Source organism: Nannospalax galili, unplaced genomic scaffold (genome assembly GCF_000622305.1).
Source record: "Nannospalax galili isolate Female #2095 unplaced genomic scaffold, S.galili_v1.0 scaffold432, whole genome shotgun sequence".
Classification (NCBI taxonomy): Eukaryota; Metazoa; Chordata; class Mammalia; order Rodentia; family Spalacidae; genus Nannospalax; species Nannospalax galili.
In genome coordinates, this window is record NW_008331138.1 from 1128998 (window position 1) to 1155892 (window position 26895).

Below are 26895 nucleotides of genomic sequence, written 5' to 3' on the forward strand. Positions count from 1 at the left end.
CAAGGGCACCTCCAAAGAAAGTTCTGGATTGAGGAATGGCGGAGCAACCAGCTCAAGGCGAACAGCAGGGGCGTGGCTAGCAGAAGCCAATGGCTGATGATCAGAGGCGTGGCCAGCAGAAGCTCCAGGGGCTCTTGAATGTGGCCTGTGGATATTGGGGTGTCCTGCTGAGGTCTGGGTAAGTTAAAGCGCAGGGTACCATCTCAGAGCTATTAACACCCCCACCCCCTGCTGCATCCCAACTTCCCACGGGAGGACTGTTCAGGCAGAATTTCAAAATTTTATGGCAATTTGTACAGAAACCACAGAGAAGGGACAGTGACTGATGCTGATGAGCCAGGGAGAGAAGGGCAGTGGGCCATGGGGCCAATGCACAACTGGATGACAAAATGCAAAAACCTTGGGGATAAGCAGGAGGTTATGGGGGTGGCAGGATCACACTAGGGTCACAAGGAGTGGGCAGCACTCCCAACACCCCAATGGTGTCCTTTTGGGCAAGAAACATCAACAGTAAGAAAATACAGGAGGCCCGAGAAGTTAAAAATGCCCACCCAGATCCCAACCCACCCTCCCCTCCACCCCCGCCCCCCAACAGGCAGAGATGTGGCAGCATTTGCTGGCTTGTAGCATTGGTCCTTTGGGACCCTCGGTCTCCTCTTTGAGGGTCCTGCCCGGATTGGCTGGCACTGAGGGCAAAATGAACCTTCTAGAATAGTCAGGGGAGATCAGTGGGACTCCCTTGGACTCCCAGTCCTCTATAGAGTCTGGTGCTGCCCTCTCCAAAGAAAAAGTCTGTCTTTGCCCCTTCCCCCAAGACATGCACCCTCCCTCGTCCCCCCTCCCCCAAACACATATATATATACACACAGGCCCCTCCCTCCAAGGTGTGGCTGGGCTCTCAGAGGTAGTGGAGGGTGAGTAGGGCGCTGGAATGTCTGAAGTGGTTTCAAGATGTGCCTCCTCAGGCTTAGCCTGGGGGACAGAATCCCCAACTGTCCCTCCTCCCTTCTCCAGCCTCTGAGTGGCGGAATCAGGGGGAGGTGTGCATCCCTCCTCACACATACACCCACCTGTTCCTATCCCTGGGGACCAAACGGAGCTCCCTGAGGGTTGGGGGTAAGGGTAGGGATCCCTGGCACCCTGGGACAGAACAGCCTCCCTCTGAGGTACCTGGGGACAAGGTGCTCTTAGGCTTTGGGGTACAGATGGAGGAGTGGCTAAGGGACAGAGCCAAGATGGATGTCTGGGGAGACCCAGGAGGTAATTGTGCCTGGGTAGGTGTCTGGTCAAGGGCTTTGGTATAAGTTACAAGGGATGGGTTGGAAGGAGACTTGCTGAGGAAGGGGGCTGAGGTTAGGGGCCCAGGCAGAAAGGGAGGCTGACCCCAAGAGGCCTGATGAGGAGGGAACCCAGGAGTCACAGGGGCCCAGGCTAAGTCCAGACAGACGGGGTCCAAGAGCAAGTGCCACTGAGTCCCCACCCTCAGGGGGGTGGTGAGGGGCCTAAAAGCCCCGGATGTGGCAGTACGCCTCGAGGCTGGCAAAGAGGATGTACAGGAACCAGAGGCCCAGGAAGAGTGCGGTAGTGGCCAGCTTGGGTCCCCGAGGGCCACCCAGCTCGCCGCCAATGTGTGGCCGGCGCCGGTACAACAACACGGCGATGCCCACGAAGGCGAAGACGGTGAAGAGAGTGACTGAGAAGGCCAGCGTGCCCGTGCGCACCTCGAAGGGACGGCCCTGCACCGCCCAGTACACAGCGGCCACCGACCAGGCCACACCCAGGCCCAAGAACACGTTCACTGCGTTGGAGCCCGTCACGTTGCCAATGGATGCATCCGCGCACTGGTCCTGCAGCGCAGCTACCTTGCTGGCGAACGTGTCTGCGGGGATAAAACATGCGGGTTAGGAGGGTCGCATGCCACCCTGGGAGGGATGGCATCACTAGACCTTCACCTGCTTGCTATGGGATCTGTGTGCACACAGTAGGCGTCACTGTCTACTGTCTGCTTAGGTGCTACAGGACACCCTCTCTCCTCCTATGGGACTTGCCTGTACTCAGGAGCTCCACTGTCGACTTTCTATGGAATTCATCTGTGTTGAGTGGATTCCACTGTTTACTTTTTATGGGATTCATGTACACTGAGTGGGCTACTACAGTCTACTTTCTGTAATATTCACTAACCTGTGTATGGACCCTGTGGTGGTTTGAATGAAGACTGTCCCTCATAGGCTCCAAGTATTTGAACACTTTGTCCCCAGTTGATGGCTGTTTGTGGAAGTTTAGGAGGTGTGGCCTTGTTAAAGGAAGCACGTCACTGGGGGCCAGGCTTTGAGAGTTCCAGCCCTGCCCTATTCGCAGACCCCACACCCCTCTCCCTCTGCTTCTTGTGCCTACCTGAGGATGTGTGTGTGTGCTCAGTTTTCTGCTCTGCTGCCTCCTGCCCTGCCTCCCACCGTGATGGACTCTTATCTCTTTGGAACCTTATGCCAAATAAACTCTTCCTTCTATAAATTTTGTTGTTGTTTTTTAAAATCATAGCAACAGAAAAATAACTAATACAAGTCCCGTCCACAGTAAGTTGGCTCAAATACATTGCAACTATAGGACTCATGGCCTTTCTTTGGGACTTGTGTGCAATCAGGAGGCTCCACTGTCTACTTTCTCTGCTTTTTATGACCTGCTGTTTGCTTTCTATGAGACTGGCAGTCTGTTCTAGTAGGGTCCACTCTTTAGAGAGCCCGCTGCCTTCTAGGCCTCCCCCACCATCTGCCTGGCTAGCACAGCTGCTCTGGAATCCAGGCTGTTGTGTCCCTTCACCTGTACTCCACACTGTGGAAGGAAAGGAATCTCCCCCTTCTCCCAAGGTGCCCTCCCTACTGAAGGGAGGGGACCAAGGCCACCATCTTCCCACTGGACACAGTCCACTGCCCATTTCTGTGGCACATCCCTTACTAGCTGGACTCAGAGACACAGCCAGGGTAGGTACGATCACCTGCAACCCCAGCACTCGCTCGGGAGGCTGAAGTGGGAGAATCATGAGTTTTGTGGCCAACCTAGACTATAGACTGAGATCCTGTCTCAAAAAACACAAAAAAAGCCCCGGGTGTGGTGGCGCTGGCCTTTAATCCCAGTGCTCGGGAGGCAGAGGCAGGTGGATCTCTGTGAGTTCAAGGTCAGCCTGGTCTATAATGAGTTCCAGGCCAGCCGGGGCTATAAGGAGAACCTGTCTCAAAAAAAAAAAAAAAAAAAAAAAAAAAAAAAAAAAGAAAAAAGAAAACATGGTGGTGCCTGTAATCCACACATCGGGATGTGGAGACAGAGAAGTAGGAGTTCAAGACCAGACTCCTCTACATAGTGTTTGTGACCAACCTGACCTGGCTGGAACCAAAAACAATGGGCTGAGGAAAGGGCTCATGGGTAATGTGCAAGCATGAGAACCAGGTAAAAAGCTGGGTGTTGGTAGGCAAGATGGCTCCCTGGGTAAAGGCACTTGTCACCAAGCTTGATGACCTGAGTTCCATCCCTGGAACCCACATGTGGAAGGAGAGAACTGACTCTGGCAAGTTGTCTTCTGGCCTCCACACCCTCATGACCTTCTGAGATTCATTGGCTGTTTCCCCAAACTGGTACCACATGGTTTGGTGGAACCGCAGAGCAGTTTTTGTGATGTTCCAGGAGCCCTCTGCCAGCCCTGACTCTGGTGGCCATCCCCTTCTTCCTATGGAGCTCGAGTCTGCCCTCTACCATTTCCCACCACCTCAGTCCCCTGTGACACCCCCTGATCTCTGGGCAGAGATTCAGCCCGCACCCCCAGGACTCCCTCCCTGCCTTTTATTGGGCCCCATCACAGTTTTTTTTGAGACACTAGGGTGTCTTGTGGGAACCCCACCTTCTGCAAAGCCGGTCCAGCCTTACCAGGAATGGAGGTGCCCAGGGCCACAAAGACAACGGCATTGACTGAGTCCTTGAGGCCCACAGTGCACCCAAAGTGGGAGGCGAGGTCTCCAATGAGGGCAGTGAGCAGGCCGATGACCAGGATGCAGACACCGAAGCAGGCCCAGCCATGGCAATACTCAGTGGGTGGCACACAGGCAAAGAGAACCTTCCAGAACACTGTCAGGAAGTGCATCACGTAGTCGAAGCAGGATGGCAGCCGCTCCTCCCGGGACCCGTCCTCTTCCTCCTCCTCATCCCCTGTGGGGACATGACCCAGCTGGGCACTTTGCATACACAGGTCCATTGTGTCAGGCTTCCAGATAGAATCCCATAAGAAAACCACTTTCCCAGCATGCCTTGAAGTGTTGGGCCCAGATGAAAACTCTTTCCTAGAATCCCTTGCTTGGGCCCAGATGAAAACACTTACTTTCCTAGACTCCTTCGCAGCTGAGAGTGTTGGACCCAGACAAGCATACTTTCCCAACATCCATTGCAGCTAACAGAGTTTTGAGCCCAGATCAATATACTTATTTTCCCAGAATCCCTTGCAGCTAAGAGAGTGCTGGCCCCAGGTAAATCCAATTATTTTCCTAGAACCTCTCACAGCTAGAGGAGTCTGTACATATATTGCTAAAACACCCTGCTTCTCAGTAGTCCTGGCTTCTTGGGGGTGACCATGTCCTGGGCTAAAAATATTCATTTTCCCAGAAGCTCTTACAGCCACAAAAAGCCATCTCCGTAGCTAGAAATATTCACTCCTTGGATTCATTGTAGCAACCTGGGGGTTTGGCTCAGAGACTGAACACCTGCCTAGAATGCAGGAGCTCCTGGGTTCCAACCCCAGCACCATGAACCAACCAAACACCAAGATTCACTGTGGTGAACAGCAGCCACATGCAGCTAAACACACCGGCTTTCCCCAAATGTCCTACAGTGAAACAGAGACAAATACCCAGCTAAAATTAGTCACTCTCCCAGAACCCCTTGAGGCTAGCAACAGTCATGTCCTGAGACAAAAATATGCACTCTCCCAGAATTCCCTTCAGCCAGCAATGCTAAAATACATGCTTTCCCAGAACCCTTTGCAACAGTGGGTAGCCCCACCCCCAATCTGGCAATGAGACAAAGGGAGGGGTTCTGAAAAGGCCCAGCTCTCTTGGATGAGCACCGGGCACTCTGAGTCTTTTCTGAGGTTTGTAAAGAGGTTCAATTCTCACAGCTTGTGACCAGCTTTTAGCACCTAGTGATTTGTGTGATTTGAAAGCACAAAAGAAATGTCTGGCGCCCTCATCCTGAACTGATAAGCAGGAGGTGATGAGTGAGCAACAGTGTGCACATTTGTGTGTGCCAAGCATCACAGCTGGAGGAATGCTGATAAGAAACACAGCCAGTAGTCAGAGAGTCAAGCCAGGCCAGCCAGCTGATGCCAGAGCAGTTTGCCAGGCACCACCCCAAGTCTTCTCCAAGTTCTCTCTCCAGGGAACAGGAGGACACCTGCTGGGGGTGGAGAGAGTGTCCCACCAACTCAAGGGCTCCAGTTACATAGCCCTGTCCATCTTTTCTCACTTGCTTATCCACTGACTTGCTAAAGAAATAAATGCTTAAATTGGTAGAGTTTTAACCAAGTGGTTTTTGTGGGATTTTGTTTCTGTAAGAACTAAGCTTTGACCCAAACCACAAGTAAAATGGAATTAGAAGCTAAAATTAGAAACTCCAATTCAACAGACAACCACCCTTTCTGTCTTCCCTGCTTCCTCTCTGTTCCTGTTTGGAATACAGACTGGATACCCGGAGGTGCAGCAGCTCTTCTGCAACCATAAGGGCAAAAGCTTAGATGGGGAAGGCAAAGCGAAAAAGGAGCTGGAGGGTTTAATGACATCCCTGAACCGCAAAATACGCTTAGTGTGGATTAGCATAGGTTTTCCCTGCAGAAACTAAATGTCAGGGGTCTCCAGTCATTTCTGGTTGAATTTTCCTCTGAACTAAAGCCTTTCCAAGCCACAGTGAGACACAGCTGAGGCAGTGCAGTCTGGCCACAGACAGCCTTACTAAGGCTTCTTGCCCCGCTCCAGAGTTGGTCATGGCTCCCTACTGCTTCAAAGACACCTGGACTCCGCTGCTTTCTAGCCTTATAGCCTACCCTTTCCTCAGGCCCCAAGTTGGGCACCATCTCCAAACATTTGAAGACTTCTGTCTTTGGTGTTCCTTCTGCATAGACCGTCCCTGCCATCTCCTCCCTCCTGTGGCTGATAACTGTCCCCATTTGAGAACCTTGTAGAACACCCCTTTCCAGGAAGCCTTCCCTGACCCCTAGGCTCGGTCAGGAGCACCTCCTCCTAGCTCTGTCCCCTCCCAGATCTGCCCCTCTGGGTTCTGTCTTGTGACATGTCTATAACCTCCACTGCACTTTGAAGTCCGTAGGGACACAGCTAGGGCTGCTCCCATCATCTCTATATCCTGTCCCCCACCCAAACAATGTATCCCTCAGACACATTGAAGAATGTGGCCTCAGAGGGTAGGGCCACCACACAGGCACCTCTAGGCTGGCCTCCTTGTACCTTTCTGTCTTCACAGCCTGGACTTTTGTTCATTTGTTTTTGTTTATTTTTATTTTATGTATATGAGTGTATTGCCTACACGTGTGTAAGTGCGCCAATGCTGTGTAGGTCCTGCGGAGTTACAGACGGTCGTTAGTCGTGTCCATGTGGGTTCAGAATTGAACCTGGGTCCTCTGCAAGAGCAGTTGGTGCTCTTAACCTCTTGAGTCATCTCTCCAGCCTCCTTGTTTTTGGTTTTTTTTTTTTTTCTTTTCTTTTCTTTTTTGAGACAGGCTCTCACTATATAGCCCTGGCTGACCTGGAACTCACTATGTAAACCAGGTTGGCAACAATCTCACAGAGATCTGCTTACCTCTACCTCCTGAATGCTGTGATTAAAGGTATATACCACCACGCCTGGTCACAGATTGGACTTTTGAACTACACTCACCAGTTTCTTTTATTCATTCATTCATTTAAAAGCGTGTGTGCGCACATTGAATAATTTACAGGATTGTTATCTCCTCCCACATGCAAGTCCTGAGAACAGAACTCTGATCAGCAGTCTTGGCGGCAAGCGTCTTTACCCGCTGAGCCATCTCGCAGGCCCACCACTTTCTTTTTAGCCATAATTCCTTAGGTGTTAGTCCCTCCCTACTGAGGCCTCCCTGAGGGAAACCTGATATTATGTAGCTCTGAAATGCAACCTCATCTCCCTTTATGTACTCCCTATGAGACTTCAGGCCATTCCCTCCTGGATTTGAACCTCAGTTTCCCCACAGGGTCCCGCGTGGGTTTTCAAGATGGACTCTCAGGATTCAGGCGCCATTGTGTCTGTGACCACACGGGGGCGCCGAGGGCCCGCGAGAGAACTAAAATGTGTAAGGACCAGTGCAGGTGGGAGAGAGCCTGGTGCTCCCCCCCACCCCCAGCGACAGTTTCCAAGGCAACAGAGAAGCCCAGCCCAAAGCTGTCTTGGGGAGGTCCGCTGCCATTTCACCTGTCTACCTTCCTACTTCCTGACGCTGCTACGGGAAAGCCCAGGCTGGGATTCCACCAGCCTCAGCTGGAAGCCCAAGCTGAACCTTCCCAGGAGGCTGCCATCAGTCAGCTGGTCGCTGCCCGGTCTGCCTGCATCTCCCTCTCAGGACCTCTGCGCTTTATCGGCCTCTCAGCGCCTTCCTCTGCCTTCTGCGTTCCCCCACGTACTTCGATGTCTCTCTCTGTCTCCCCACCCCCTTCCTCTCCTCACCCCCTTTACTTACCTGCACTCACCGTCACTGCTTCTAAAAACTGCTCCCTCCACGAATGAGTACCAATCACCAAGGCCAGATTCGTTTTCTTGATCAGTTTATCCACCGTGTTCTGGGAATGAGAAAGTCGGAGAGGGATGGTTGCCCATGTGCACCCCAGGGTGGCATGATGAGGGGCTGGGAACCACACCCACAACTCATGGATCCTCTACCTTCCCCAGCCCAGCCCTGAAAGCCTGCAAGGGGAAGGAGTCGTGCGCTGTCCACGGTGCTGAATACGGGCCCAGACGCGGTCCAGGGGCCTCCCTGGGGTACCAACTTTGGGATCTTCACGGTCTCCCATCCTCAGACCCTCCCTGTGGCTATGGCCCAGGTCAGGCTTCTGGAAGGAGAGAGGCCCTGAGGGATCACCTTAAAGTCATAAGACTCTTCGATGATGACCTCCAGTCTGCAGTTTTCCCCGAGAACTGGCTTGCCCATCTCTGCTATCCTCCGGGCCTCTTCCTCTTCGGCAGTCAACTTCCTATCCCCATCTCCTGCAGCATAAAGGATGGGGTTAGACATCCAGGAGGCCTGCCTAACTGGGCCTGTCATGACTATTCCCTCTGATAGTGAAAACTTATCTGTTCTCTCTGGGGCACCTCCTCGGTGACCCCTCTGAGCTCCCTTCTGACCAAATCTGTTCCCTCAGCCTGAGACCCATGTAGTTCTATCGTATCGATGGGCTCTGGGTGGCAGCTGTGTGACCTCAGGTAGTGCCTTCAAATCTCAGTTTCATATCTTCGGCTCAGTTTTCAGATCTGTGGGATGGGCACAATAATGACACCTACCTCATAGGGTGGCTGGGAGAGTTAAGTTAGTTAATTTGTGAAAGTCCTTAGCATAGTGCCTGACATACAGTAAATATTTAGTTATTTTCTTTTTAAATTAATTATTTATAAATTATTTTGACTTTTTGAGACAGGGTCTCCATGTAGCCCCAGCTAACCCAGAACTCACTATGCAGACCAGGCTGGCCTTAATCTTTTTTAATTTTTAATTTTAATTTTTGAAGGAAAGTGTTTATTTGGCTTACGGGTTTCAGGCTGTCATTAAGGGAAGCCAAGGCAGAAACTCAAGGCAGGACGCTGGAGCAGCAACTGAAGCAGAGACCACGGGGGAACACTGCTTACTGGCTTGCTTCCTCTGGCTTGCTCAGCTACCCTTTTTTAAAAATAAAACTTAGGACCACCTGCCCAGGGGTGGTACTGCCCACAGTGGGCTGAGCCCTCTTCCATCATTCAACAGCCAAGAAAATGCCCCACAGACATACCCACAGGCCAATCTAATGGGGAAAATTCCTCAAGTGAGATTTCGTCTTCCTAAGTATGGCAAGTTGACAACCAAGATAAGCCATTTCAAGTCCACCCCTTATCAACTTGACTTACAAACACATTCTGTTAGGCTATCACCTTAACTTTCTTTGTTCTCAAGATATCATGTTAATGTCATAATATTAACACAGTCCAACTTTTAAAAATAATATTTTACTAATTGTTTGAGAATTTCATGTATTTTGACCATATTCACTCTCCCATTCATCTCCTCTTAGATCCACTCCCGCCTCCTTACTTTCCCAATTTCGTATTTGCTTTATTTTTTTAAGAATATTTTTATTATTCCAAAGAGAGGCAATTTTAACACATTTTTCCAGAAATAACCTGAAGCAGGTTACATAAAAATATATATACAATGAAATTTAAAACACTGGCCTTAACGCTGACTCCAATTTCTGACCCCCTGACACTAATTCTTCTTCTTCTGTTTTTAATAGCCCAGGATGGACTTACAGATACCTGCCTGCCTCTGCCTCCTGAGTACTAGGATTAAAGGTGTGCACCACCATGCCTGGAATTCACTGTGTGGCTGGCCTTGAACTCACAGAGATCCACCTGCCTCTGCTTCCCAAATGCTGGGCTTAAAGGCATGTGTCACCACACCCAGCCTATACCACGTCCAGCTCTAATTATTTATTTTTATTTCATATGTATGAGTGTTTTGCCTGTAGGTATGTAAGTGTACCACATGCATGCAATGTCCTCAGAGGCCAAAAGACGGCATCAGATCCCCTGGAACTGGTGCTACAGATGGCTATTGCCATGTGGGTGCTGGGAACCAAACCCAGGTCCTCTGCAAGAGTAGCCAGAACTCTTAACCACTGAGCCATCTCTCCAGCTCCTCAGTTATTTTCTTTATCACTAACATTGTCATTACCATCACCACCCTGTGGGAGGAGGCCTGGTCTTTGCAGCTGAGCTCTGGAGGCTCCTTAGGGTGCATGCAATGTGTGAGGGAGGAGGACACCCACCCCAAGCACAGATCTTGGACCCAGATTCTGGCCCTGAGGTCAGTTATCTTCCCCCAAGTATTTCTTTCTTTTATTCCAAGCCCAGCACCAACTCACCCCAAGCTCTGACCACCAACTTCAAGCCTAATTCTAACTGTGGTCATAGAGCTATCACCAACTCTGACCTCAAATCGAAACCCTCAATCCCAGATCTGATCTCACACACTCCTACTACTCAGCCTCCATGTCAACTAGACCCCATCAGTAACCCCAAGCCTGGTCCAAAATGCGAGTTCAATATCAACTCTACACTCAGTGCCAGGCCTCAGTTCAAGCTCCCTGTGTGGACACAACCACTAGGCAAAGAACTTGACGATGTGGCAGAGACCACTGCCCATTCATCCAATCCTGTGGGCCAACAGCTGGACTACATTTCCCAGCCTTCTTTGCAGCATCAGGACAGTTATGGCCAGTAGAATGTGCGGAGAAGTGATGGGCAATTGGCCCTTGGAGGTCTCCCTTATGGTCCTGGGAACTCTCTTGCCCAGCTGCAAGCTGGCTGCAGAGAGCCTGGAGAAAACAGCCAAGTTGAATGGTGGGTGGAGCCACAGGATGAAAAGGCCACATGGGAGAAGAAAGTCACCTGTTATGTAGATAGACTCATAGACTTCACCTGGGCAAGCAATCACTTCTACTGTAGCAAGCACTGGGCACTGGCAGGCCTGTTTGTTACTGCAGCTTGTATTTGTTCCCCTAACTGGTATAGTCTTAGTCTCACACTATTCCTAGCTGCAGGCTCCAATAGAGATCTTGCCCCTAAACTCCTGTCACTGTCTCCAAGCCACTGGCTCTAGCCTCTCAACTCTGACCCCAATTTCTGACCCCCTGACACTAATTCTTCTTTTTTTTAGTAGCCCAGGATGGACTCACACTCACTATACAGCTGATGATGCACTTTAGTTTCTGGTCCTCCTGTCTCCGCTCCCCTTTCAAATACTGGGATAATGGGCCTGCACCACCACACTCAGATATGAGGTGCTGGGGATGGAACCCAGGGCTTTGTTCATGCTAGTTAGGCACTCTACCAACTGAGCTACATCCCCAGCCTTCCTTGACCTATTTCTAAGTCAAATTCCTCAAACTCCAACCTCAGTTTAAAAAATGATTTTTATTTATTTATTTATTTATTTATTTATTTATTTATTTATTTATTCATTCATTCTTTATTTATTATTTTTATGTGTATGACTCTTTGGCATGTGTATATGTATGTGTACCACATATTGTGAAATGCCCACAGAGACCAGAAGAGGGAGTCAGATCCCCTGGAACTGGAGCTACAGATGGCTGTGAGCTGCCATATGAGTTCTGGGACTTGAATTTGGATCCTCTGGAAGTGGTAAGTGCTTTTAACCACTGAACCATCTCTCCAGCTCCAGATTTATTTTTTTTATGTGTGTGTGCATGTGTGTGTGTGTGTGTGTGTGTGTGTGTGTGTGTGTGCATGCATATATGCATGCAGGTGCCTGAGGAGGTCAGAAGGGGGTGTTGGATCCCCTGGAACCACAGGTGGCTGTGATTTACCCAATGTGGGTTCTGGGAACCCAACTCAGGTCCTCAAGCACTCAACCACCGAGCCACCTCTCCAGCCCCCAAACTCAAGTTTGATACAGTCAGGACCCCAATTCTAATCTGATTCTATCACAAGCTCCACAAACAATCTCCATCTCAGGTCCCATCTTGACCCAGTGGGAACACGGATCTCAGATCCCCATCCACCCCTGTCCTGACCAACATCAAACTCAATTCCTGTGGACCCCACCTCAAGCCCAGATGCTCCCCAACTTTGATAGCAAGTGTCATCCTGACATCTATGATAACCCACCCCCAGCCCCCAGCCAGCTCTAACCCTCACCCACATGAATCTACCTGTCTCTCACATCCAGCCAGCCTGAAACCCACCCTTGGGGCTCCAATGGCTCCTCCCCTTCCCACCAGAAGCCCCTTCACTCACCTTGGTTGAGGAGCAGAGCTGAGGAGAGACAGAGACAGGGACACAATGAGAGAGTCACTTCCCCTGAAAGCTCATGCTCATGAGCCCCCAGGGCCCCCCCACTAACCCTGGACCCCCTGCTTCTCCCGTGGCCATCTGTCACCACTCACCTGAGATCCCCCGCTTAAGCCACTGGGGCTGGCCCAGCTCAATGAAGAAGTTGTCCTTTTTCTCATACTCCTCATCATCCACAATCTTGACCTGCAGGGTCTTCCTGGGGGAGGGGCAGGCAGAAAGGCCACGTAAAGCCCCCTCCCCACAGCCACCAGAGGATGCTGCAATAGCCACCGGTCGCCTCAGCACCAACTCTGTCCCAGACTCTCATCTGTATTGCCACACCCAACCACCCTAGGACTGAGGCGCAATTTTCCTCCCCATGTGTCAGAAACAGCCCCAAGAGCTCAAATCATGTGGCTGAATGAAGTTGGACCTGGAAGGAGCTAAGGAGATGGCTCAGTCAGTAAAGTGCTTGCATCGCAAGCCAATGGCCCGAGTTCAATACCCAGCACCCAGGCAAAAAGCCAGGCATGGTGGCACACACCTGTAATCCCAGCTCTGGGGAGGGGGAGATGGGAGGATCTCTGGGGCTGGCTGGCTGATCCAACTGGACTAAATGGTGATCTCCAGACCAATGAGAAACCCTGTCTCGAAGAGGTGCACGGTGTTCCTGAAGGTAACACCCGAGGTGATCCTCTGGTCTTCACAAACACTCACACACATGCACAAACACATATCTGCTGTTACTCGAGGGACGGAGGCAGGGGAATTATCATGAGATCAAGTCCAGCCAGGGCTAGAGAGGGAAAGGAAGGAAGGAAGAAAGGAGGAAGGGATTTTTGTTCCTATGGTAACCAGGGTGGGGTAAGGACTAGCCTGACATTACCTGTCCCCTTAAGGCACTCAACCCACACAGCTCCCACCCCACCTGCAACTGCTAATGCTCACAGCCCAGAATGCTCACAAATTGACTGCCAGAAACTCTTTTGGCTAGAGGAGCCTTGTATGGAGCCAGCCCCATAAGGCCTGGCCCCAGATCCCAGCCACACAAACACCCCACCCACACAGTCACCAATAGAGGAAGCTCTACCAGTCACCCACCCACGCAGCGCACAGCCACGGCACCCGCAGTCATCCTCCAGCAGCGCATGATCACAGGGAACAGATTGCCTGTTCCTTCCCGAGACACCCCCAGCACAGCCGGAGACATCACCACCTTGCAAACCCCTTCTATGGCATTCGGACGCTCCTTCCTCAGACTTTGCTCTTTTAATTTGTATTTAATTATTTTTTGCTGTTTTTGTGAAACAGGGTGTCACTATATAGCCCAGGCTGGCCTCAAACTTTCTATGTAACCCAGGCTGGTCTTGAACTCATTACATAGCCCAGGCTTAAAATTCACCATCCTCCTGCCTCTGCCTCTGAAAGCTTGGGATTGCAGGCTTGTGCACTCCAGGCTTACATCTCTCCCTCTGGGCCTCTTGCTGCCCATGTGCATCCCCTCAGCATCTCTCTTTGCATGTCTGTCTCTCTTTCATCTTCCCATCTCTCTGCCTCTCTCTGTGTGTCTGTGTCTCTGTATCTCTTCCTCCATCCCTCCTCCTTCTTAGCCCTTTTTTATCTACATTCTTCCCTTTTGTCTCCATCCCTTGGGGCCCAAAGAATGAAATAATCAAAGTTAATATGCTCAGACAGAAGGTTTCCAACCAGGCAGTGGGCTCAACTGACACATTTCAGCAAGGGAACACACACAGCACAGTGACTGGGTCCAAGGCTGGTGTGCTGCCAGACGGTCCTGTGAGGACAGACGCCCACCTCCACCCTTTTGGTTTCAAGATTATTTATTTAAGACAGGAGCTCATGTAGCCCAGGTAGGGCTGGTGAGATGGCTCAGCAGGTAAAAATGCTTACTTGCTTCAAATGCCTTATGACCTGAGTTTCATCCCTGGAACCCAGTAAAAAGTAGGAGATAATTGACTCTGAAGAGTTGTCCTCTGGCCTCCACACATGTGCTGTCCCATGCACAGCAACACACTCATCATACACAATAATAGTTTAAAATACTCAAACTTGATGTATAGACAAAGATGGCCTTGAACTCCTGATTGTCCTGCCTCCACCACCCCACTGCTGGGATTACAGTCAAGCATCACCATGCCTCGTTTATGTGGTGCTGGAGATAGAACCCAGGGCTTTGGACACGCCAGGCAAACACTACCTACAGAGCTATATCCCCAGCTCGAGCTGTAAAACAAGCTTTTGAGGCAGGGTTTCACACTTATAGCCCAGACTGGCCTGGAACTCATGGCACTCCTCCAGCCTCCGCATCCACGTGCTGGGATTGCAGGCACGCGCCATTAGGCCTCATTGGGTTTCAAACTACTTTGTGAATTTCTCTTAGGTCAGAAGAAAAGGGCAGGGCGTGGGCCTGGCGCTGTCCGCGGTGCTGAAACCCTGCATCTAGGAGCCGGGAGGTGGGGAGAAGGGGTGAGGGGGTGTGGAGTCTCCCAAGACATCCTGACATATTGACATGGTGGCACACGCACTCTCCCAGACTCGCCACCAGCTGTTAGCGCACAGTGACTGAGGCTTGGTGACAGGCCTGTCAGCCAGCGTCCTGACAAATCACCCTGACAGCCGAACACCCAGGGAGCCAAGAATTCCAACTGAAAGGACGGCCGGAGAAACTCAAGAAAGACAAAGGGAAGGACTTTCTTGAGATCTTAGGAAGCAGCTTTCCTCCTCAGCCCCTCTCCCTCAGTTCCTGGAAACTCCATTCTACTCCTCAACTTCCCAAGACTCCCGTCTCAGACGCAGTCTCTGTCTCATTCTCTGGTTTCTCTCTGACTCCAGTTCCCTGGGTTGGAGTCTCTTCCCCAGCCTGCCCTTCTCTCTCCATCTCCCTCAAGGTACCTGCCTCCTCCCTCTTCCCTTTGGGTGTCTTGTGCGTCTCCGTCTGCCTGTTCCGTCTCTGTTACTCTGTCTCTGACTCTTCCTGTCTCTGCCACACACTGTGTTGATCCTGTCTCGGCCTCCACTCCAGCCTGTTGCTTCAAGGCGCCTCTAATTAGCGCCTGCCCATCAGAGGACGGATGTGTTTCTCTAAACGCTAATTAGCCTCCTGTTCGCTTGTCTCCAGAAGCCACAGCTGGAAGCTTGGGAGGAGGCAGGAGGAGAGCGGGTATCCCAGGCTGGGGAAGCCCTGTGGGGGAGGAGAGGCCCGTGGAATTGTAGCAGCAGGAGAGATGCGGGTTAGATTACCAGAAGTACCAAGACAGCAAAAAGACAACTTTATCCATTGCCCCTGCACCTTGGGTTTGGGAGATGAACTAGTCACTCTCAGCAGCGACTAACTCTGAGACAGGGCCTCATAGACATAGACGGCTGTGCAGGGACCACGGCTAAAGACAGAGCCAGAGAGGCATCGTTTGGGAAGTCAGGGGCGCAGAAATGGAGAACCATTGAGCGCGGGGGGAGGATGGGGGGGAAGCCGAGGTGGAGGCCCTGCGGCTGCAGGGAGCGCGCGTGGGCGGCAGGAGGAGGGAGCCAGCCGCTGCGGGGGCGGCAGGCGCGGAGGAGCTGCACCGGCTGCGCCTGGCAGGCGCGGGGGAGGTGAGCTGTGGGCCTCTGTGGCCGTGCCAGGGCATAAGGTCTGCGATGCCATGTCCGTCTGCCTATATAGGACGCTCCCGGTGCCCCACCTCCCCAGGACTCAGGTACCCCACATCCGCAGGACCACGGTGTCCCACCTCCCCAGGACCCGCACTTTTCTGCTGTTTTCCCAGGTTCTTCCTCAAGCCCGCCAGCCTCACCTCCCAGATCCCGCCCACTCCCAGGTCCCGCCTCCTAGAGCCCGCCCATAGCCAAGGTACCACTCCCCTATCCAGCCAAGCTCTCTTCTGGCTTGGTCTTACTAGGCCCTGCCCCTCCGTGAGGCCACGCCCCTTTCTAGGACCCCATCCCTCTACCCAAATTATTTCTCTGGCACAGTCCTTCACAGGCCCCGCCCCTTTACAAACCCAACTTGCCTCTCCCAACTCCACTCTCCAAGTCCACTCGGGGCCCCGCCCCTTTTCAGGCCCATCGACTTCCCTTGTTCTGCATGGCCCCGCCCACTGCCAAGGCCCCGCCTTGTCTCCACAGCCGTACTTCACCTCCCAGCTAAAGCCATTTCACAGGTCCTGCTCACCACGGCCTCGTCCATGCCCACAGCCCTGCCCCACTTCCCAACCAAGGCTACTTCAATAGCGCACCTCTACCCTCGTGCTCCACACCTCTGTCAAGCTTCCTCCTTTCATGTCCCCGCCTACTCTCCACAGTCTCGCCCCCCCACCCCAGCCAAGGTCAAGATCCAGTCTGACCCACATTGGCCCAGCCCCAGCGTCAGCCCAAGCCAAGACCATTTCTCAAGCTCCACCTCTCTATCAGACAAGGTCCCCATCTCCGCCCCAATCCTCGGCCATTCCTTAGCCTGTCTCACCTTAGCACCGCTCCCACCCACTTAATGCCACCCCCCCCATCTCAGCCACGCCCATTCCCTCAGGCCAAGCCTACCTTATCTTTACTTCCTCCCTTCAAGGTCCTGCCTACTCCCTGTAGCCCTGCTCCATCTTCCAGCTGAGGCCATCCCTCAGGCCCTGCCCACCATTGCCCCACCCCATCCTCCCGCCAAGGCCATTCTTTAGGCCACAGCCACCGTAGCCCCACCCCACTCTCTAGCCAAGGCTATTCCTCAGGCCCCATCCTCCAGTTGAAGCCATCCCAAAGGCACTACCCGCATTCTCCAATCCTCCAGTTGAGGGTATTCCTTAGGCCCTACCCACCACGGCCCCACCCCACCCTACCCTCCAGCCAAGGCCATCCCTCAGTCCCAACTCCGCCCTCCAGCAGAGGCCACGCCCACCGCAGCTCTACCCCTGCCCTTTAAATGAGGCTATTCCTCAGGCCTCATCTTCCAACCAAAGTCATCCCTCAGGCCCAGCTCCGCTCTCCATCCAAGGCCCCGCCCACCATAGCCTTGCCACACCCTCCAGCCCAGGCCATCCCTCAGGCCCCGCCCACCACAAACGCCCACCCTCCAGGCCAGGCCAGGCTCACTATAGTCATTCCCCACCCTCTAGCCAAGGCTATTCCTCAGGCCTCATCCTCCAGCCAAGGGCTTCCCTCAGGCCCAGCTGCCCCCTTGCCGTCTCCGCCTCTCCATCCCTCGAGTCCGTCCCGCTCACATGGTCTCGTCGTCTCCGAACTCCAGCTCCCCGCATGCGTCCTCATAGTGCACGCCGCCACCGCGGGCCGTGCCGTCCACCGTGCGGTAGGGGAGGCGCACGGTGCCTCGCGCGCCCGAGCTGCGCACCACGCGCACGTCCACGGTGCCCATGCACTCGCTCACGTGCAGCAGGCGGTCCTGGAAAGAGAAGATGCCCGCGTGGTCGTCGTCCAGGATGGTGACGGTGGCCAGCAGCGGGGCCACCAGCCGCCCCTTGGGCCGCCCGCCGCCGTCGGGCTCGAACATGCCCTGTGCGTCGCCCACGCGCAGGTTCAGCAGCCGCACGAAGAAGTGCTCATCCTCTTCGAAGATGTCGTCATCAATGATGCCTATGCGCAGCTCCTTCTGTGTCTCGCCAGGCTTGAACACCAGCGTGCCCTCGCTGCAGGAGGATGGGAGGAGGGCATCAGGCCTGTGCATCAGGGTGGGCTTCCCGGAGGAAAGGGGAGCAGACAGGGCCAGTCTCACAAGGATGAGGAGGGTGTGCCTTAAAGATTTGCTATTATTAGAAACAGAGTCTCACTGTGTAGCCCTGGCTGGCCTAGAACTCACTATGTAGACCAGGCTGGCCTCAAAGTCACAAAGAACCACCGGCCTCTGCCCCCCCCAGGGGGGATTAAACGTGTGTGCCACCATGTTGTTTTTAATTATGTGTGTCTCTGTGGGTATATGCCACCTCTGTGCTGGTGCCCAGGGAGGCCAGGGTAGGACATCAAATTCCCTGATTCCCTGGAGCTGGAGTTAGAGTTTCTGAGCAGTCAGTCCTGTGTGGGCGCTGGGAAGATGGCTTAGAGGGCAAAGAAGTTTGCTGCCAAGCCAGACGACCTGAGTTAGATCCCAGAACCCACAAAGTGGAAGGAAATAACCAATTCTGGCTGGCAAGTTGTCCTTTGACCTCCACTTAGGCACCATGGCACACATGGGCGTCCATACGTGCATACACACTCACATGCACACACACACGCACACAAATAATAAATTCAATTAAAAATTTTCAAGGTGCTGGAGAGATGGCTCAGCTGTTAAGAGCACTGTTTACTCTTGCCAGAACCAAGCGTGGTTTCCAGTGCCCATATCTGGGGACTCACAACCTCCTGTAATTCCACCTCCAGGTATCCAACACCCTTTTCTGGCTTCTGAGGGCACCCACACTCACATGGCAGACACACATGTGTTTATTTACACATAAATAAAAATAATAAAATAAAGCATTAAAGATAATAAAAAATAAATAATTTTTAAAACTTCGAAAGCTGAGTGAAGTGTTTCATGCATGTAATCTTAGCCCTAGGAGGTAGGAGGATCACCATGTGCTCAAGGCCAACCTGGGCTACATAGTGAATTTCAGAACACTGTGGGCTACAAAGTGAGACCTTGTCTCAAAAACCAAGACCAACCAATCAACCCCAAATCCAGCAATGACAGCAAAACCTATGCTCTCAGGTGCCCCCAGGAGAAAGTCCCCACTCCTTAATTTGGATTGATTCGCTCAGCAAACCCTCCCCCAAGCCCTTGAGCTATGCTGAGCCATGCTGGGGACAGAGTAGAGACCAGGCCCCATCCCAGCAGGTCTCACAGCCTTATGGCAGAGCTGGATTCCTTTCCCAATGGCTCATTTCACAATTTAATTACACTCCATCCATCCATGTATCCACCTATCCATCCCATAGATACTAACTGGGCACTGGCCTAAGAATGTCAGGGAAATACAGGAGCCATGCTGGCTCATACATGCAAACCTAGCACTTGGGAGGCAGAGGCAGGAGGATCACAATTAAGTTCAAGACCAGCCTTGTCTACATAGCAAGTTGCAGGCCAGTCTGGACTACATAGTGAGACTGTCTCATAAAATAAGCAGGGGCTGGAGAGATGACTCAGCAGTTAAGAACACTGGTTGCTCTTACAGAGGACCCGGGTTCAATTCCCAGCATCCACATGGCAGCTAACAACCATCTATAACTCCAGTTCCAGGGAATCCAACTCCTTCTTCTGACTTCCATGGGCACTGCATGACATGGGTGCACATACACACATGCAAGGCAATGCACTCATGCACATAAAAACAATAAATAAAATATTTTTAAAAACAAGCAAGCAGGGCCTGGAGAGATGGCTCAGTGGTTAAGAACTCTGACTGTTCTTGCAGAATCCCAGTACCCACGTGGCAGCTAACAACTATCCATAACTCCAGTTCCAGGGGATACAACAACCTCTTCTGTCCTCCTTGGGCATTGCACGACACAGGTGCACTTACATGCAGACATAATACTCATACACATAAAATAAAAATAATAAAATATTTTTTAAAAAAGCAAGCAAACAAACAAACAAAGCAAAGCGATAACACACATCAACAGAGTGGGACAAACGCCTCTGCCTGGGTGGAGCTTCTGATGTAGCATCAGGTGGTGGTGGTGCCAGGGAGAAGAACTGAGTAGAGGGCAGAGGGTGGGAAGAGGGGGCTGCCTTAGGGAGGCCCATGGGACAGGGGAGCCATGGCCTGGAGCTGATGGGGAGGGAGTGGGGAGGAACTGGGGAAGCACACACTGGAAGGGGAACAGGCCTTTGCTGGAGCTGTCCTGGTGTGTTTAAGAGCAGCCAGGAGCCCAGTGCAGCTGCAGTGCAGGGAGCAAGGGGTCAGGTGGCAACATGGAAGGGACAGGGACAGATCTCACAGGGCCTCATGAGCCCTGGGAAGGATTTCAGGAGAGAGAGAGAGAGAGAGAGAGAGAGAGAGAGAGAGAGAGAGAAAGAGAGGGAGAGAGAGAGAGATCGATCCTGGGAAGCTTCAGAGCAGAGGAAGGAGAGAACAGACCTAGGTCTCTGAACACCTACAAGAGTTTGTAACCAGCAGTTTCGGGGAGGGCACCTGAAGTGACATCTGATTATTCAGGGTGAAATTTTGAGGGGACTAGAATGAATGGGCATGTCTTAGCATGGCTGTGGACATCATTAGGAGGATAAGGTTTTTGTTGTTTTTTTATTGTTTTATTTACAGTAATAGGAATGGAAACAGATGCATGTTTTGCTAGGCAGGTGCTCTGTGGCTGAGCCATACACTCAGCCCCTCACTGGGAGATTCTAGGCAAGTATTCTACCACTGAGATATGCCCACAGCCCCTCATTGGGGGATTCTAGGCAGGTGCTCTACCACTGAACCACGCCCCTAGCCCCTCACTAGAGGATTCTAGGCAAGTTTCTATTGATGAGCCATGCCCCACCCAGACTGAGATGTGAATGAATCTTACACATCTATGGCCTCCCATCCTGTAGGTGAGGGGTTCAGCACAACCTCTAATTGGAGTTCTGGCTGGACTGCGGAGTAGCTCTAAAAGGTTCTTCAGGAGGATCCAGGCTCAGTGAGAAAGACACAGGGACCCCAAGGTCCTGTGATAAGTGACAAGATCAGAACTGGAGGGACAGGGCTCTGTTGCTAACAAGCTGCAAGTCCAGCTCAACTGTGTGACTTCTGACTTCAGGATCTCAGCTGTACGATGAAGCTAATGGCTGTGGCTACTTCGCTGCATTGTGGTGGGGGTGGTGTGCAAAGGAGAAAGCTGAGTTTATACAGAAGGAGTGCTCACTCAAATTTACCCAGCCATGGTGGTGGCCAACTATATTCCTAGCACTTGGGAGACTGAATCAGAAGGATCACCAATTTGAGGCCAGCCTGGGCTATATAGCCAGAACCTGTCTCAAGTCAACTAAAACAGAAGTTAGCTGGTGATATTTGCATATGGATGTTAGACTCTCAGAATCCTGTGGGCTGGGGATGTGGCTCATTTGATACAGTGCTTGCCAGCATGCAAGAAGCCCTGGGTTCAAGCCCCAGCACTGCATAAACCAGGTGTGGTGCTGTACACTGTGATCCCAGTACTCAGGAGATGGAGGCAGGAGGATCAGGAGTTCAAGATCATTATTGGCTACATAGCAAGTTCCAGGTCAGCCTGGGTAACAGGATACCTGACCTCAAAAAACAAAACAAATGAATAAACAAAAACAAAAAACCTCAACGAAATAAACTTTGTATTCCAAAGCCTCAGGATATTTCAAATTTAGACTCAATGGAGAGCATAGCATTGGGGATATCAGCTCCATTTTTTTTTTTTTTTTTGGTTTTTTTGAGAAGGGTCTCCCTGTTGCTCCAGCTGGCCTGGAACTCACTAGGTAGACCAGGCTGGCTTTGAACTCACATAGATCTGCCTGTCTCTGCCTCACTAGGGCTGGGATTAAAGGTGTGCTACCACGCCCAGCCAGTTTCTGTGTCTTTTCCAGCACAGCTCAAATATCCACTCACCAGTCTCTGTGCTGTGTACTTCTTGAGGGTAGACCTACAGCCCTCTGCTCCCCTCGGTGCTGTGACAGTGACTGTGAGAAAGCGCTGGTTAGCTCCATTTTTCAAACAAACAAACAAACAAAATAATAATAATAATAATAATAATAATAATAATAATAAGGCCAGGCAAGATGACTTGGTGGGTAAAGGCACTTGCCACCAAGCTTGATGACCTGAGTTCAGTCCCTGGAACTCACTTGGTAGAGAACTGATCACCATAGGCTTTCCACAGATCTCTGCATACATGTGGAAAGAGCATGCCCACACTCTCACACATGTACACATACAATAATAATAAATTAAATTAAAAATTTTTTTAATTTTTATTTTTTATTCTTATTTTATGTGTATGCGTGTGTTGCCTGCATGTAGGTCAGTGTATCCATGTGGTGCAATGGCTGCGGAGGTCAGAAGAGGCTGTCGGATCCCCTGGGACTGGAGTTACGGACAGTTGTTAGCTGCCATGTGGGGCTGGGATTTGAACCCAGGTCTTCTGCAAGAACAACTAGTGTTCTTAACTGCTGAGCCATCTCTCCAGCCCCAAATTTAAAATTTTTAAAATATTTTTCGAGACAGGGTCTCACTATGTAGCCTTGGGTGACTTGGAATTTTTAACAAAAAGCATCAGGGACGCGAAAGTCACAGGAAATCTGAGAAGCTGAGAACAAAGGAGACTAAGGAGACCTGAGGGCAGAGTGTGGTGTGTGGTTCTTGGCTGAATGGGAGGAGAGGGAAGTGGTTATGCCTGGAAATGCTCAGGACTTCAGAAAATGCAAAAAGGGTCCTGGAGACCATGCCACAGCTACTCGGTGCTGAATTTCCTCAGGGGTGGCACATGCCCACCGTCCCAGCACTCAGAAGGCTGAGGCAGGAGGATTTTAAGTTGGAGGCCATCCTGGGTTACAGAGTGAGACCATCTCAAACAAACAAAAACAAAACAAGGGCCTGGAGAGATGGCTCAGTAGTTAAGAGCATTGGCTGCTCTTGCAGAGGACCTGTGTTTGATTCCCAGCACCCACACAGTGACTAACAAGCATCCATAACTCCAGTTCCAGGGGATCTGATGCCCTCTTTTGGTCTCTGTGGGCACTGCACACAGGTGGTACACTTATATGCAGGCAAAATACTCCTACATATAAAATAAAAATAAAAATAAATAAAGTGCTGGAGAGTTGACTCCGCGGTTAAGAGCACTGGCTGCTCTTGCAGAGAACCTGGGTTCAATTCCCAGCACCTACATGGTGGCTAACTCCAGTTCCAGGGGAATCCCATGTTTCCTTCTGACCTCCACAGGCATTGCAGGACATGGGTGCACTTACATACATACAGGCAATACACACTCATAACACACAAAATAAAAATAAGTAAAATATTAAAAGAGAAGAAAAATAAATGAATTAATTAAAAATGAAAAGAAGCTGGGCATAGTGGCGCACGCCTTTAATCCCAGCACTCAGGAGGCTGGGCTACAGGGAGACCCTGTCTCAAAAAAATTAAGGAAAAAAAAAAAGACCAACAAAACAAAACAAAAAGGGTGGAGCTAGGCATAGTGGCACACACTTTTAATCTCAGGGCTGGTGGCGGGGGGCAATGGCAGGCTCTGTGAGATGGAGGTCAGCCTGGTCTACCAAGTTCCAGGTGGGACTAGAGACCCAGTCTCAAAACAAACAAATAAACAAACAAACAAACAAAACCCCAAACAAACAAAAGGGTGGATGAATAATACCGGACTAATACCCCAGATTGCCCTCTGTCCTCCACATGGACACACACACACACCTGTACACACACACACACACACACTCTCACACACTCACAGAAGATCTACTAATAGATGGAACATTTGTGGGCCCGAAGAGGGCAGAGATCTTATCAACACTATCTTTCTGTGATAAGCATCTCTCAGTAGGAACTGCTGGGTGGGTGAGCTCTTTAGTTATGTCTGAAGAGGGCTAAGGACAGAGACTGAGGTTGGGAGGCTTGGGAGAAGAGAGTTGTTTTGTGAAGGAACTGAAAAGAACTGGGGGACATGTTGGTCACTATCTGTCTCCAGTTAGTATTTGTTTGGGGGACTTTTTTTGAGGCAGAGTCTCATGTAGCACAGGATGGACCCAATTTGCTAGCCAAGGATGACCTTGAACTTCTGATTCTCCTGCCTTCAAAAGTCAGGCAACAAGCAGAAGTTCAAAAACAAACCAAATAATAGACATGCTATCCTCCTGCTTCAGCCTCCTGAGTGCCATGGATCTAACTTGGATCCTCATATTTGCAAGGCCAGTGGTTTAATGACTGAGCTATCTGCCTCTACCATGCTTTCCCTTTAACTCCAAATCCTTCTCTCTCAGCCTTCTAAATGACAGTCCTGTGCCACTTCATCCCACTAAAATGGCCTGGTTTGAAACCAGAGATGTGGATAAGTTGTGACTCCTGGAGAGAAAATTTGAGGGAATTGATTTTATCTGGGACTTCCATTCACTATTACAGAAACACTTAAAACTCTCTTTGGAATGGACTCTAGATGTTCAGTGAGTCTTTTTCATTCTTCATAATGGTAGGGGGCAGACTTGATCAACCAGGTAATAAAGCATGCATCAAAGCTACAATAGCTAAAACTGTGTGGCTTTGACACATGAAGCAGTGGATAATACTGGAGAATAAATTAGGTACAAAGTTAGTGTTCAATAAATGTATTTACTATGGATATGTGGTGGGGAGCAATTATCTTTCCAGGTAACAAGAGATACAATTAAATTATAATGATTAAAATGTCTGGAAAGTCAATCCCTCCAGGGGTGGAAGAGGAGTTCAGGGTCAGGGTCATCCTCAGCCAAATAGAGAAAGCCAACCTGGGCTACATGAGACCCTATATGTACAAACAGAACAAATGAATGAATTGACACAAAACAGCAGGGCATCATGGTCCTGAAATAAGAGGCGCAGATAACTTGTGATCATGGGGCCCATCAACATGTCACCTACAACAGTGGCTGGCACTCAGTTAGCACACTGTAAATGTGTTGAAGCAGGAGGTAGGGTTATTTCTTCCAGGTAATAAAACATTTGATAGTGGAGTTGGGGATTTAGCTCAATGGTAGAGCCCCTGCCTAGAATCCCCCAGTGAGGGGCTGAGGTGTGGCTCAGTGGTAGTGTCCCTGCCTAGAATCCCCCAGTGAGGGACTGTGATGTGGCTCAGTGGTAGAGCACCTGCCTAGAATCCCCCAGTGAGGGACTGTGATGTGGCTCAGTGGTAGAGCACCTGCCTAGAATCCCCCAGTGGGGGGCTGGGGGTAATGGCTCAGTGGTAGAGCATCTGCCTAGAATCCCCCAGCTAGGGGCTGGGGTGTGGCCCAGTGGTAGTGTCCCTGCCTAGAATTCCCCATTGAGGGGCTGGGGTGTGGCCCAGTGGTAGTGTCCCTGCCTAGAATCCCCCCCAGTGAGGGCCTGGGGGTGGGGTTCAGTGGTAAAGTGCTTGCCAGTATGCAGGAGGTCCTGGGCTCCATCTCTAGGAATGAAAACAAGCCAAGCCTCATTGACTAGAAATGTGTTCATGAACAACCTGTGGCGTTCTCTCTCAGGTCCCCCGGGTTGGTAGTGGAGAGGGGTGGTGAAGCCTGCACACAGCCATGTGCTCAGACGTGTGTGCCAAGTGCCTACAAAAGTGTGTGGTGGTAGGTGCTTGTGAATGAATGATGTATGTGATGAATGAATGAGTGCTGAGCAGTGAATTTGTTATTGAAAAATGATGAATGGTTGATGAAGGATTGATTCATGATGAAGAAGGTATGAGGATGAATGAGTGAATGAATGATGAATGAGTTATGAAATGAGTGAGTGAATGAATAGTGGATGAATGAGTGATGACTGCATCCTGATGAGTGAATGAACACATTCTGCATGCACACAGCAGGTCCCCCAATAGCAGGGTGGGGTCCCACATTACAGGCATCCCTGAGGCCCCACCCCAGGCCACAACACTATGCTTTACCTCCTGAGACTCACCTCAGTACGGACCTGGACTGGATACCTGTACTGAGGATCCACCTGGACTAGGCACCCACCTAGACTGCCCACCTGGACTGAGGACCCACCTGGACTGGGGACCCACCTGGACAGGGACCAACCTGGACGGCTCACCTGGACTGGGGACCCACCTGGACCAGGACCTACCTGTACTCGTAGTCGGAGCCCGCCTTGGCCGAGCCGTCCTCGGTGCGGTAGTCCACATAGAAGGTACTGTTGCCCTCGCCACCCTGGCAGGCCACCGACAGCAGCACCGAGCCGCAGTTCTCCAGGCAGTGGTACAGGCTGGGCTCGAAGAAGATGTGGCTGGCGCCATCATCCTCATCGTCGGGAGCGCCATCAGCGGGGCCAGGCCGGCGGGCCGCATCTGCCGCGTGTCTACGCAGCACGTTGCCGGCGCCGGTCATCAGGCGCGTGGCCTGGATGCGGTAGAACGCGCGGCTCTTCTGCTGGTGCAGCAGCGCGTAGTAGTTGGCGATGCCCACCAGCTGCTCCAGGTCTTTGTCCGGGTGCTTCTGTTTCAGGTCCTTGAGGATCTGGATGACCTCGCGCCGGCTGGCATCCAGCTCGCGCGCCTCGGCAGGGCCCGGACCCAGCGCGCCCAGCTCACCCGGGGCCTCGGCGCCCACAAACGTGCCATCCAGCTCGATGCTCTTGGGCGGGTCGCCTTCTGCCCCGATGATGATGCCACTGCGCGGGTCGGTGCGGTAGCGCTTGTACACGTATTTGTAGAACAGGAGCCGCTTGTCCGCCATCCAGGCGAACACCACGCACACCGGAAAGAAGATCAGGGTCAGCAGAGCCTCCCACACCTGCAGGTGGCCAGCCGTGAGCACTGCATTGCTGCGCATGTCCACGCCTCTCTGTTCCACTCCTCTGCTCATCTCTGTTCATTTCTGCCTCTCCCCATTCACCCATCTCTCCACAGGCGCACCCATTCATCCTTCATCTACCCAGCCATGCACTTAATCCTGTGATTCATCCATCCACCATCTACCCACCCATCCTCCAACTCATCCACTCTCCATCTACCCACCCACCCATCCATCCTCTAACTCATCTATCGTCATCTATCCACCCACCCATCCATCCTCCTTCCATCCACACATCCATCTTTCATTCATTAATGTATCCACCCACGCATCTATCCATCCTTCCTTCACCCACCCAC

General features: G+C 51.5%; 1 protein-coding gene across 2 annotated transcripts in view; it reads right to left on the reverse strand.

The window, feature by feature from the left end:
- Positions 1 to 260: 260 nt before the first annotated feature.
- The window catches only part of Slc8a2 (solute carrier family 8 member A2), a 40671-nt gene continuing 14036 nt past the window's right edge, over positions 261 to 26895 (reverse strand). Inside the window, exons 3-10 of one of the 2 annotated variants that reach the window (XM_008822158.2) lie at positions 25872 to 26536; positions 17328 to 17750; positions 12216 to 12319; positions 12067 to 12084; positions 8138 to 8262; positions 7739 to 7838; positions 3916 to 4194; positions 261 to 1879 (exon numbers count right to left, since the gene is read on the reverse strand). In XM_008822158.2, coding sequence (XP_008820380.1) covers positions 1503 to 1879; positions 3916 to 4194; positions 7739 to 7838; positions 8138 to 8262; positions 12067 to 12084; positions 12216 to 12319; positions 17328 to 17750; positions 25872 to 26536 — 2091 coding nt within the window. In that variant the 3' untranslated portion in view covers positions 261 to 1502. The remainder of the gene's footprint in view (positions 1880 to 3915; positions 4195 to 7738; positions 7839 to 8137; positions 8263 to 12066; positions 12085 to 12215; positions 12320 to 17327; positions 17751 to 25871; positions 26537 to 26895) is intronic. The other variant, XM_008822167.2, reaches the window with a different exon arrangement.